Source organism: Sciurus carolinensis, chromosome 5 (genome assembly GCF_902686445.1).
Source record: "Sciurus carolinensis chromosome 5, mSciCar1.2, whole genome shotgun sequence".
NCBI classification, from domain to species: Eukaryota; Metazoa; Chordata; class Mammalia; order Rodentia; family Sciuridae; genus Sciurus; species Sciurus carolinensis.
In genome coordinates, this window is record NC_062217.1 from 153,019,934 (window position 1) to 153,034,183 (window position 14,250).

Here is a 14,250-nt window from a genome sequence, read left to right on the forward strand (position 1 = left end):
AAATAGAGAATGAAGGCAAGACAGGCATGGGAAGAAATGAAAACAGAGCCTGGAACTGAGCTGGTTCTCGCACTTTGCATCGTGTGGCTCTTCCAATTTACTCCTCCTAAAAACCCTGCCTAATGGTGATTATTATGCCTATTAGAGTTAGGGAAACTGAGGCCCAGGAAAGTCGTCAGTGTTCCTGTTGTCATGTTGCTAATAAGTGGAAGAGCAGGGATTCTATCCTAATTTTGACTCCCGATGTTCTCTTTGTACTACCTGCAACATGCTCCTTATAGGAAGTGTCCATGAAGGTCCCCTGAATGGAGAGTCCATGAAACCCTATTATGTGGTATCTTGTGAAGCAGATGCTCGATGGCTGGAGCTATTGACAAGGTATTGAAGGACAGCATGTGGCATTTAAAATCAGATGACCTGGATTCAGGTTCTAGCACTGTAGCTTAGCTCTGCAAGTCTCCATTTCTTCACCTTTATGACAGATGAAATATCTATGTCAGAGGGCCACTTTGAGATTAAAGTATTTCAAGAGAAAGTGTTTTGTGTAAAACACTATGCAGATGTTAGTTACTGAAATGTCACTGTGATTTAGGGTGACCATCTTCCAAGAAATCAATTACTCAGTCCAAGTATGTGCCAGAGTCTTGACCCCTGATCTCAAGAAGCTGATGGTTGGGGTGGGGGCAAGAGACTATGGAAATCAGAGGGTATAGACCTAAGTGTCCTACAGAGAGAGAAAAACCAGAGGGAATCAGAGGAAGCAAAGGTCTCTTGAGGGCAGGGTAGATTCAAAGGCTTCATGCAGAAGGCTGCAGTTGGACTTTAAAGGGTCTGGAGAAGAAGGATATTTGAAGTGAGGAGAGATTTGTGAGAACTTCATAGATTGAGAAAAAAAAAGAGACTGTAAGTTCCAGTTCTCTTGGGTCCTGGAAGTGGTTTGGCATAGAACATTAGTCCCCAGTTTGTGGTCTACTCTGGAATACTTGGGGGGTTCTCTGTGACTCTTTCCAGGAGATTAATGAAAACAAAACTATTTTCTAGTAATAAAATATGATTTGCCATTTTAACTCTCATTTTCTCACGGGTAGTATACAGTAGAGTTTTCTAGATGCTGCATGACAATGTATTCTCATAACAGATTGGATGCTGAAACAGATATGAGAATCTAGTTGACTTTTATGAAGCCAGATGTTAAAGAGCTTTTGTGCACACAAATAAAAACAGGTAAAACAGTGCCAGTTTTCTTTTACTACCTTGTTTTTATTTGGGGAACGAAGTTATTCTTCATAAGATTATATTATTACTGTTATTTTTAAATAAATTTAGAAATGATAAAAACTTTTCTCAGAGATAATTTCTAATATGATACATATTATTAGACATAACACATGTGAATTAAACCTCTTGGGGTTTTCCATAGTGTTTTAAAAGTACAACAGACTCCCAAGTCATAAAAGTTTGTAATGTATATTCTGGTGTGAGGACACAATTAAGATCTAACAAATTTTATGATGATTTGGCATCAAATGTGTATGTCCCTTTGGTATCTTAAACTACTTAAGTCTAGGAATTCCAATATGATAAAACCTAGTGTTGACAAGTGTGCGGCGAAACTGTTACTTATAAACATTGTTAGTGTAAATGCAGAATGACCAGAATATTTCTTTCTGTAGGGCAGTTAATAACAAGAGCCTTAATGATAATTTTTTTTTTACCCTTTGAACTAGTAATTGCACTTATATGAATCTAGTCCAAGGAAACAAATAAAGATACCCACAAAGATTTATATATAGCAATATACATTAAAGTTATTTAATGTAAAATTTTGGCCAGAAACTGACCAACTAACTAAAGAGGATAGTTAGAGTAAATTATGATACCTTCATACCCTGGAGTGTTGCAAGATTTTTAAAATGATATTTTTGAAAAATAGAGAGCAGCATCGGGGAATGCTGATAATATTATGTTAAGTGAAAAAGCTGGACCCAAACAACTTACAAAGAATGCTCTCAAATTTTGTAAACACATACAGATTAAGAGAAAAACATCCCCAAATATTAACCAAACTTTTCTCTGGAGGGTGCAGTTATAGCAGACATCTATGTTGCACATTATTTTTTTCTGTATTTAAAGATGTTGCTACTATAAATTTTCAGTATTGTTGTCTCTCAAAAAGACCCTAGGGTGTGACATTTCTTTTATACAAGACCAGGGGAACCCATCTACAAACCAGTCAGGTCACTTGGGCTCAGGTGAATGCTGCCTCTGATCCTGGAGGGAACCTTTCTCCAAGGCCACGGGGATGGTTTAAGGAATCCTCTGTGATTCGAGAGTAAACCCGGTTTTTAGCTAATTTCTTTTTCTTGCTTAGCCTTTCCAGGGAAAGCTTTTATAAACTGAGATTGTTTTTCATGCTTTACAGCTCTAACCCATTGTCAAGAGCATCTGGAGACAGGGACGTAGGTTCCAACAGGGCAATTGTTTATTTAAATAATGTCACATAACTGACAGTGCGGGGGACATGGCAGTCACTCAGTAATTCTTTTAAAGGACAGAATGAATGAAACTTGGGGCTTCAGGCCCATAAGGAGATGGAACAACTGGGATATCAGAGTCTCACAAAGGGCAGCGGCAGCAGTTCACTCCTTGCGTGTGAGGGGGGCTTTCCACTGCTTCTCTCCTGGCTCGGGAGGTGTCCGGTGTTGAAGCCCATAGTCTTTGTTCTTCCCTGGTTGACCAGTAGGATTCTGATAGAAATGGCCTGGCACAGAGGAACATCGGCTTTGTTCTTAGTCTCTCACAGCAGAACATTTTCACAGTCAGAAGGGAACCTATGTGTGTGACTTTTTCAGTTCCTGGAATGTATGTCTCAGTTTTAGTATCAACCCTGCGTGCCATTATCTGGCATGTTGGAGGAGTTAAAGTAGACATCCAGTCTAGTCCCTTGGCCTCAGAAGACTCTAGAAAGAAGCCTGTGTACAAGAAGCTAAATAATGACTTAAGAGCAGAAAAGAAGAGATTATGTCTCCAGAGAACAGATACAGTGCCCTGTGAGAGTGACAGATGCTGGGAGCCAGGAAACCTAAGGCCAGAGAGACAGAGGTCTCATGGAGGAGGGTGCGATGAACAGCCACTCTTCTCCCCAGGGCTGGTGGCTTTGGGAAGGGAGGGTCTTGCATCAGTGGATCACATAATTAATGAAAGTACCAAGTGCCTTCCACGTGCAAGACATTTTGCTTATCGCTGAGGAGGAAAATATTTAAAAATGAATGGGACAGAGGGTTGGTAGGGAGGTGATGCGAAAACTGCCTCGGTTCCCGTCCCTCTATGAGGCGGCTGTGCATTTTATCCTGGAGGCTTCTGGATGTGCACACAGACATAATTACACATGTGTTCTAGGGCCCTGGCTGGCTGCATGGAATTTTAAAGGAAAATGGTAAACAGCTACTCTCTAGACAGGGATGCCTTCTTGAAATTGTCTGGAACCTTCTAGTGTGAGCCTCATTATTTTTTTCCTCAGGAAAACTTGGTGAAAAAAGTTGAGTCCATTTTCCCTAGACTTTAATTTGTAAGTGCCGACCACCTGCTGGAGGCTGTCTTTGATTATGTGTAGGCTGGCTCCTTCTCCCCCTGTGCCTTTTGGAAGCTGATTCCTGATGCTGTGGGAATGAGATGGCAGTTGCCTGTCCACTGGAGGTTATGTGTCTATAATGCAGCTGCTGTTTGCTCGGAAATGCATAGACATTGTCCTCTGGTAATGCTATTGTTGGTCTATCAGGGGTCTTCCAGCAACCGGCAGTGAAACGCATTCCCCAATATTAGGACTATTTAAGCATCACAGAAATCCTATAGAATAATATTTATATTCCCTTTGAGCAGATATGAAACATGAGACTTATGTAATTAGCCTGAGGTTCCACAGGCTGGATTTGAAACCAAATCTGCTTGACTCCGAAATGAATCCTCTTATGATTATGTTGCTCTGCCTTTTTGAATCCAAATGCTTATCTATAATAGGATTCCCTTGCAGATGTGTTAATTTACTGATCTGCATTGTGACTACTCAGTAACAATCACTTTATTGCTGTGATTTTTAACTACACGAGGGTTACATGGATATATTTTTGTTTTAAAACATTTCAGTGTTACAAATAAACTCAAGTTCATATAGCCACCCCACCCCAGTTCTCTGTCAGAGGTAAATCTCTTTTACCAGTTATTTGTGTTTTTATCTCAATTTCTAAATGCATTTTTATATAGACTTATATACTACTAGCACAGATATGTTGTTTTGCTGCATCTGCCTATACTCTGTATGTGCTTAATATATTATTATTATTCTTCAGGAGGCTTTTTTAAGATTTTAGGATTATATCGTAGGGTTTTTCTCAGGTCAGTAATCTTGATATTTACCTTACTCTTGAATGTTGTCATATATATTTGTGTGCATGTGTGTGTGTGTGTGCATGCACAATAGATTTTATCTGGTCTTTTCCCTAAGTGACTGTCATTCCATTTCACATGAACATACCTGCAGTGATTTGTAGGATGCCATGCCTCCTTCCTTCCTTCCTTCTTTCCTTCCTTCTTTCCTTTTTTTTTTTTTTAATCTCTACAGCAAGACTTCTTCCCTTCCCTGTATGATACAGACAGGTCTCTTGGCTTCTAGGTTGGGATCTTTTAGCCTTCTTGAATTCTATCAAATATACCAACCCAGCAAAGCCTGTTTTCTGAACTGAGCTGCTTTAGTGAGCAGGGATCTGCATGTTGGTCCCACCCCACACACCCGTACCTTCTGTCCCAGATGAGGCCCAGTCTGTGATGGTGTTGCTATTGGGTCCACACTGTATCTGATCTAAACCAGGAATTCTGCATGATTCTAGTCAGCTAAGCTCCAATTTTCTGCATTTAGAACATGGTGATGGCTCTCATTCCAGTAGCTGGGGCAGGAGAAAATAGAGGTGAATTAATTATCTTGTATCATTCTGCTGCTCTTTGTGAGACTAGATAATGCAGCCACGGAGTCCTACATGAGAGGAGGTTCCTGGGAGCTGTGTGGGCTCTGTCCTGGCATCAGCCTGCCTGTGGTTTTTCTAAAGCAGAGTGGGACCGTTACATACTTGGAGAATAAAGCTGTTTCAATCGCTTGCTTTTGGCTTGAGTTCTGGAATTAGTTATCTGGCTAGTTATTTGTGGTCAAGTTGGGCTTCTGCCATTGCAAAGATACAGTTGAATGTGGCTTTGGGCACTGGCCCTTAAATGAGGAGGGAGCAGGCCAGAGGGAAGAATCAGTGGTTTTCCATCACAAATAGTCTCTGGGAAGTGATGGTCTGGCACTATGCTGTGGCTACTCTTGACCCTGACCTTGAAGTGGGCTGCGGCTTGCCACACACTGGAGGCCCCAATTGCCTGTGGGCTTGGATTGTCGTATCTTGGTGCAGCGCAAACAGCAGAGTGAATACGGGCTGCTTCTCAAGACCTGGCACTTTGAAGCGCTGTTGGGTCTTGATTCCCAGGAGCTGGACCATATTGTTCTTACATGCTCACAACTGGAAACAGTGACCAGCAGTCCTCTAATGATGTATTGGGCAACCTTGTGCCTAACCTCTGATGAAGTATAAGGAGTGTAAATCAGAAAAAGAAAATAAGGTGGTTGCCCTGAAGGATAATATAATCTGAGGTATTCATAAAAACGACAGCCACAGGCACTTATGGAACAGGGCTTTTGTCAGATGCAAGGTGAGGTGTCTAACTCCTCACTGTTGAATCTGAACTGCAGGGGCTGGGGAGATAGCTCAGTCAGTAGAGTACTTGCCTTGCAAGCCCTAGGCCCCGGCAACCGTGATGTCTGAGTTGAGGTTCAGAAATGTGCACAGCTGTGAGTCCACTTGTCTTTGCACTGCTCCAATCTTGTTTTCTTTCCTTAAAGCCATGCCCTGTACTCCCAGAGATTAAAAAAAATTCATTTCTTATTTTGCTTTTAGCAATCACAGGAAACAACAGAAGCACTCAATACACATTCGGAGAATAAACAGGGAACTCTTAGGTGCTGTTGATATAAATGCAGTATAGGGTGTGACCTGGAGTTGTAGGAAGAGTCTTAGCAGTGCAATCAGTGTGGGGCTGGGGTCATAAAGGAGAAAGTTCAGACAATAGCCAGCATGAGAGAGAGGGAAATGGGAGGCAGAGAAGGCAGACTATGGTGGTCTTGCAACACTGGCAGGACAGGCATTTGACCTGATATGCCAGCCAGGCAGGGATGGAAGAGCTAGGGCCTCTGTGACCCTGGCAGGACTTTTGGAAATTTGTCTTAGATTCAAGGCAGGGCCGGAGCCTGGCTGGGGCTGGATAGAGGTAGGGGCTGTCATTGCAGTCAGCTAGAGTGGTAGCTGTCAAATTATACCCCTTTGCTCTTACACATGTAGCCTCCCTGGAGCACAGCCACACCTGGCCACTCGTGGATTGTGGTAGGTTTGGTTTGAGTTACAAGATATATTTGAGTATAGAATCTTCTCAACTTACCATGGGTCACATCATGAAAACTTGTCCTAAGTAGAAAATTTCATAAGTAAAAAATGCATTGAATAGACCAAATGTAGGAGACCCAGATGGGTGTGTTGTAGACAGAAGGGGATATGAAAACACAAATACCTCTCCAGAAAATGCTGGACACAGTGCCATTTGTTTCCCCTCATGAGGATCTTTGGACTGAGAGCCATAACTCAGCACCAGGAGAGAGTATCTGAGTGTATCACTGGGAAAAGGTCAGATTCCAATTCCAAGTAAGTGTTCTTTGGAATGTGTGTCTCTTTTGCACCATCGTGATGTAAAAAATATTAAGTCAAAGTATTGTAAGCTAGGGACCACTGTAGTTGTGGCAGAGGCTTCCAAAACCTAAAATATTTACTATCTGATCCTTTAAAAAAATCTTTGCCAACCCGAGTTAGATCTACTTATAAATGGCCAGAAAGGAGAAGCCTGGCACGTGATAGTTGTTATGACTGATAGATATGTGATAATAAACACAAAAATGAAACAAAAAATGCTAACAGGAAGAGGAACTATCACAGCTGTGGTCATTTGCTAGTTTTAGATTCCATCACACAGAAAGGAGTTCAATGAGAAGAAGCAGAGAGACTAATGAGAGACTTGGCAGGTGAGGAGGCCTTAGTTTTCCAGAGCTCAGGGTCAAGAGGAGGAGAGAGAAGAAGGCGGGTGAGGGGCTCAGGGGCAAGCAAAGGAGAGTGATTACAGGATCAGAAGAACGGTGTGCCTGCCCTGATGCAGAACATCTGGTGGCCCCCTGAGAACTGGCAGAGAGCCTTCCAGAGCTCTCTCACCTCTGGTGAGAATGCGGCATTGGGAACAGGGGTGCTGGGCTGCAGCTCAGCTCTCTCAGGAGGCTGACTGGACTACACTGGCAGAAAGTTTTTCTTTTCTTCATTTTTTTAAATAGCAAAAGTTCATAAGGCGATTGGGAACTTGCTGGGTAGATAAAAAATATTCCATGTTCCTACCTCAGTTCCTGCTATTGCCACTGGGAACCCCAGGAGAAGAACCAGGGGCAGGGCAGGGCAGGTGTAGACTGACAACTGCTGAGGCCTCCTGAATGCCTGTCAGGAGGAGACAAGGGCTCAGGTGGTTGAAGGGCTCAGACTAGGATCCTGGAATAGCCCTGCACACCCCTCGGAAGTTGGAGAGGGAGGACGTCCCCTCCACCAGGCAAAGTCAGGTATGTGAATAGTGTGAGTGATCATCCAGAAGATGCACAGGTCCCTGAGCAGGTAGAGGAGCTGAGGAGGAGCAGCATCTCTAGAGTTACCACCTCTTTGGAGAAAATGTCAATAACCAGCAGGGGAGGAGTTTCAAATAGAATAGAACACCGTGGTTCCACATGAAGGTGTCTCCCCAGAAAAAAACTTGCACGAATGTGTAAGAAGCCATACGTAGCCATGTTCATAGCAGTATCATTTATAATAGCAATTTTTCAGGAATTTTATTTTATTTTTTATTGGTTCTTTTTAGGTCTGGGAAAAGGAAACACAGTGGAATGAATCTGACTTAACTTTCCCATGTACATATCCTAGCAAATTTTAAAAAGGGAAAAAAAAAAACCCAAAATATTTTTAAGTGGTTGAATAGAGAAGTGGACAATTTCTTCATAAGCAGAAATGCTCTATAGTAGTTTTGATGAATGAATTATGGTTAGGTGTGTCAATGTGGGTGTATCACAGATACTGACTATTGGGTTAAATGACCATGCTGCAGCACATATATCCTATGAAATAGCACCTATGAGAATGTAAAAGTACTCAGAAAGGTTATTTTTCCCATGAACACAAACAATTGTTAAATCTTGTAGTTGCCGTGTGATTGCCAACTTATTGTGCTTTTCCATGTGTTGGAAATAATTCACGAAAAAAAAAACAAACAACCCAGGAAGAACGAGAGAGAGGGGGACACACAGCAGAACAGAGACAGAGGAATCAGAGCCAAGGCACAGAAGCCAGAGCTCTGCGGCTGTGCGCATCTCACATTGTCTTCCAGGTTACCTCTGTGCACCAAGCAATTCAAAATGGAAGCTGGCATAGTGCCAGGCTCATGGAGGGTGCTCTGTGCACTTGTGTCATGGTTCCAGCCATCTGAAAATTTCAGGTTTATGAACCTAGTGTCAAGGTTTGGGAGGCTGTAGTTTTACAACAGGCAGGATGAGCCTATTTCTTCTCTAAATGACCCTCTTTCCTGGCAGATGTCTGGATCCCAAGTAGAGGATAGTTTGCTTTCTTGTCAGAGTGAATTCTGCAGGTACAGTTGTCTCTGGCCATGAGGCCACACCTCTCTGCCATCTGCCTCTCACCTCAGGCCAAGTGGGCCCACAGGACACTGTGGTCAAAGCACTGCGTGGTGTCCATGCTGGAAAAGACAGAGTCAAGGGCACCTTTGATTCCATAGGCCCACTGGCTCCTTGAGGTGGGTTCAGTGATCAGCACTTGCTTCTGTCAGAACGAATGAGCAGACACTGCCGGAGGCCTGGAGGAGGCTGAGACAGAGAGAGCTCCCTTTATTGGGAAGTCCCTACTCTCAGCAGCCACTTTTGGAAAATAGCAAAGTCAGTGTGAGTTTGTCGTGCAGCTTGCAGCAAGAGAGAGTATGCGTGGTGCTAAGCACACTTCCTTTGATGAGGGTTATTTGGATTCTAGAAGAAAGTTTGTTGTGACATCAGTCATGCAGGGAGCCCTGAGAATTTAGCTCTTACAAGATGTTTGCTATAGATAGTATGAGGAAAGTCTCTCATTGGAAAACAGCTTAGCACTATGTTGGTGAGATAATAAAATTTAAGGTACGGAAGGGGCTGTATGATTATCTGAGTTAAACCTCCTGCGGTAATGACAGAATGGAACTTGACAAAGATTCTCTCCTCCGAATTCTGGTCAGGCTCTTCTGAGCTCTTTTTTTAATGAGGCCCCAACCTTGGGCATGTTCTCAAGAGCCCAATTTTAGCAAGAATCCTGCTAAGTCGGGTTAGTCTGAGAATCCCCTAACCTTGATATCTGATCAAAGTCCTCATCCTCCACTGTCCCCCAGGTAACATCTGATCACCCTGGCCTGTATTTAATAAGAATCCTATTAGGATTATTGGCAAAGAATTATCCTACCCTCTCAGTAATTTTCCATCCACTGATCCTGCCCCCCATTCTTGGGCTATAAATTCCACTTTTCCTTGATGTATTTAGAATTGAGTCCAATTTCTCTCTTCTACTGCAAATCCCCATTGCAGTAGTTCTTATACCATTGCAGTGGTCTTGAAAAAAGTCTGCCTTGCCATTTTAACAAGTGTCAGAATAATTTTTTCTTCCACAGGCTTAGAGTAGGGGCTTGTCCAGGGAAACTCTTTGAGTCATTTTAGAATCAGTCCTGGAGTTGGAATTCCATATTTAACATTCAGTGTTCTTTCCCCCATACATGCTGCCTTTATGCCTTAAGAACATAAATCAAGAAATAATTCATTCTATAAAAGATTTTATTTGGATTAATAAAAGTATGCAATTGACAGCCTCTAAAGATTATGGTTTGTCTCCTGCATTGCCCTGGTGAGCACCATTTGCCCAGGGTGGAAGTCAATTGGTCATTTAACATTAATTCTAGTATGATTGAATTACAGAGGCTTCCTTGGCACTAGATGCTGCTGGCCTGTACCATTCTGCACCAGTTGTGCCAGCATCCAAAGCGTCAAGTGTGTTTCCTAGGTGTGGCTATGTGTTGAGTTACCACTAACTTCAGTAGTTGGGTAAAAACTTGAGTGTGTTTGGAACAGCTTATTCATTCATTCGCTCTCATAAATAAAGACTAAATAAAACAATATAAAACCTACTTATTGTGTACTTTCTTTGCATGGAGGGAGTTACAGTCAAGGAGGAGGTCTCAGAATAAAGATGGTACCACTCAAATGATAGGATCAGTGCTAAGATAGAAATATGTGCCAAAGGGGCACGAGAACACAAAGGAAATTTTGTTTAAGCTCCCCGTGGAAAAGTTAGAAGGGAGATGGGGTTAGAGTTAGATGCTGAAAACTGGAGAGAAATTTGCCAAAGAAGAAGAAGGCGTGGGGACAGCTGGTTCTAGCAAAGGGAATGAAGGGTGCAGAAGTGAATGGCGGTGGAAACACAGGGCACATTTAGGAAAGTTTAGTGAGGCTTCTGAGAGAGATGTGGAGCAGTAGGTGCTGGAAATGGGTCTAGCGAGGGAGGTTGAAGCCAAATTTTACAAGACAATGCATGTAAGATGAAGCTGAAGCTGGACTGTATGTGCACAGTGGTTAATTACTCCCAAGGAGTGAGGTGGACAGATCTGGGCCAGTGAAATCTAACCTGTTAACAACATGGAGGATGGGTGTGGGGGAGGGGCAGAAGAGCATCCCAGTGGGGACCTGTTGCAAGACCAATGGCATGAAAATGGAAAGAACACTAGGGACTGAAGTTTGTTAAGATGCTTTAAGAGTTGGAGGCTGAGCTGGTTTCAAGAGATAAAGGCAAAGAGCAAGAATGGGAGTGGTTCTCAGAGCTGTGTACCTGAGAGCTGCAGGAGACGCAGCATTAGTCTGCTATTGGGGAGCAAAACTATGCCCCCAGGGAACCAGAAGCTTAGGGAAGGAATTTGAGATCCTGAAATTTTTTTACTGAATGAACGAGCTGACTGTTGCATGATGTGTAAGGCCTTGTTCTGTACCTTTCAGGGAAAAGAAATGAACAAATGCCTTTTAATTTTTATTTTGTTTCAACATTTCAGTCATTTCTGTTTACTGCATCCTGTCAGGAGTTTTCCTTTTATTCTTTTTTTTTAATAAAAAATTACATTTTTATTCATTTATTTATTTTTTGCATCCTCACGAGTGCCATGTGAGATTAAATTATTCCTACCTTTCAGGTAAGAACCTAAGACTCCAGTAGGTTAAGTGACTTGCATCTGGTCATGCAACCAGATAGCTGCAGATCTAGGGCTACAAGGGATTTTGCTGCAGCCAATGTTTGCACACTTCCTTCTTGTCCTAGTGTGAGTTTGTCCTGTGATTGGGGAAATAGAACATCAAGGAAATAATCATGACATGGTTGTAGAGTTAGGAAAGAGGCATATCAAGTACACCCTGAATGCAGAAGGACGGGGTAAATGTGCTGGTGCAGAAGAGAGATGAGTGGTATAGGAAGAGGGTTAGGGAAGCCTTGACAGGGAATGTGGGCATTTCAGCTGGGCCCGAAGACAAGGAATTTGCCAGAATGTTTGGAGGTGGAGATAAGTCATGATGTAGTTCTGCTACTAGTCTTCTCAAGCTAAACTGTGGCCCAAAGTAGGATCAGAGTAGAGATCTAAGGTGGTTAAAGGCTCAATGAAAGGGCAAGGAGCATTGTTTCCTAGAGCTGATGCCCACATCCCGGGAGGCTCAGCGCCAGGGTCGGGGACTGAGATTGATCCAGAATGCAGATGGTCACACGAAAAACTAAGTTGGCCTCTAAAGCCTGAGTTGGAAAAGTGTCTCAAGTTGAGTCAAGGAAGGTGACAACAGAAAGGAGGTGGGAAGCTGAAGACAAGGGTGGTCTGGAAAGTGGGAGGTGTGTGGTGGATAGGAAGGGGTGAGGTGGAAAGTGCGGTTGGATCAGTGACCACTCACGTCCCACCGTTTGGCACCTTTTCTTCCTTCTCCACCAGAGGAGGGCAGGATGGAAGAGAAGGAGCCAGCAGAAGTTTGCCTGCCTTTGCTCTTGGAGCCTTTACCTGTATTTTCAGCAGTGAGACCAGTCCACTAGAAATTAGGCTCAAAGGAGGAGCAGGTAGCCTGCAGGATAACTAGAATGATGACCCACTGGAAGCAATCCATGTCGTTGACTTTTCACCCTGGACCACAGTTGCTCCGGAAGGTCTAAAGCATCAGACCTTCTGCCCAATGGGGTCTTATTTGGCCATTGGACTGCACAAAGTCTTGAGCACTTCCTGCTTCTCTGAGGGACCCCTTGCTTCAGGATTGGTAGACGAGTTGTGAGGTTGGTTGCACCCAAGTGACCTCGGGAGACAGTTTGGCCTCTTTCCCTGGGGCCTCCACTCAATGCCCTTGTATAGAGGGCCGGTTGGAGGGAATTTGTGCCCCTGCTCAGAACTCTATAGAGAGCCACGGAGTGAGCCTCATGGGAGGCAGGCAGTCTCCAGTGGCTCCTTTTACTTACAACTTCACAAAGGGAAAAAAGTAGGTCTCTATGAAAGGCTGGGAGTAAAGGGGAGCAGGCTCAGGTAGTAAGCAGGTGCATTAGTCTAATTGCTCTTCTCAAATTAATGGGGCTTTTTATCTCTGAAGAACACTTTTAAGCACTCATGTGATTTGGGAATAAAGATACAGGTCAGGGGACAGCCTGGCTCCCCTTTAAACACAAACCCCATTTGATAAAACAATCTCTCCCTTTCTTTTTTTTCTCTTTTACTGCAGGTCAACAGATTACGGTACCACCTATGAAAAGCTGAATGACAAAGTGGGTTTAAAGACTGTCCTCAGTTACCTCTACGTCAATCCCACTAACAAAAGAAAGGTAAGACGCAGGTCAGAAGGCTCTGGGCTCTCCTGCTGCTTAGGGCCAGGAGTTAAGAAAAAGCCCAGTAACCATGGAATCACTTACAGAGTACCTGATTTATATGCCCAGAACTTCACACACAGTGTAATTCTAAAAGCCTGCATAGGAATAATATTAATAGCAACAGTAGCAATATAGTCACCAGTGAAATTATATAGCCATGTTAAGGGTTCTCCTGTGCCAGGCTCATTGCTGAGTGCTTTGTATGTCTTATCTCATTTGTGCTAACAAGGAATCTATGGAGTAGAAATGATTCTTATCCCACTTTACAGGTAAAGAAACTGAAGCTCAGAGACAATAAGTACACTCTAGCTTGACTCAGACAGTGGTTAAGTAGCAGATCTAGAATTCAAGCATGAGCCCACTGGACTCTGGTTGAGTCTTTGTATAGTCTCCACCTTGGTCTAGTTTCTGGGAGAAACTTATTCATGGGGAGCCCCTTCCTGCCAGAGGAAGGAGAGGTGGCTTCGGAATCTGCAACTTCATCCTGAGCTACTTCTGAGCCAGAGGGCAGTACTGGTTCCCTGGATTCTTTGCTTCTTTCTTTCTTTTTGACTAGCAACTAGGGTAAAATCATGTAGGGCCAGGTTTTGGCCATGGGGCCCTATGAGGAGGGATAGACCTGAATTCCATGGAACAATGATTGGTTATAGCAATCAAATTCATGTATTGAATTTGGGTAAACATGATCTTTCCCAGCTAGGAAAACTCTACTGTTTAGAAATTTAGGCAGACCTGCACCAAAATGACCATTTAAAGACCAAAAATTGCACCTTTGGGCTTTCCTCTTGCAATTCAACCTGCATTTCCCAGTTGCTTTTAAAACCCTTCCTCCTTCTAGGTAAGCTCAGGAGTGAACTTCCACACACATCCCAGGTCCCTGATTCCAACATGGTAGAGTCCAGGCTGTGACTGAGAATGATCACTTATGCAGTTCAGCATGGATCAGCTCTGACTCAGACCCTTAGCATCTTAACATACACTCCATCTCTTCTCTCCTTAGTGCCCCTAAATACCCACAGCAAGGAGAGGAAGCAGAATTGCTGGCTCCTGGTTCAACATTGGTGATTGATACCCCAAAGGTCCAGCCAGCTCCAGGGCTTCCCAGAACCCCCAGGTTGTGCCCACTGGCCAAATG

General features: G+C 43.4%; 1 protein-coding gene across 1 annotated transcript in view; it reads left to right on the plus strand.

The window, feature by feature from the left end:
* Nucleotides 1-14,250, plus strand: part of Sorcs3 (sortilin related VPS10 domain containing receptor 3) — a 584,659-nt gene that overhangs the window by 251,815 nt on the left and 318,594 nt on the right. The window contains exon 3 of the mRNA XM_047552984.1: nt 12,971-13,070. Within this exon, the coding sequence (XP_047408940.1) occupies nt 12,971-13,070 (100 nt within the window). The remainder of the gene's footprint in view (nt 1-12,970; nt 13,071-14,250) is intronic.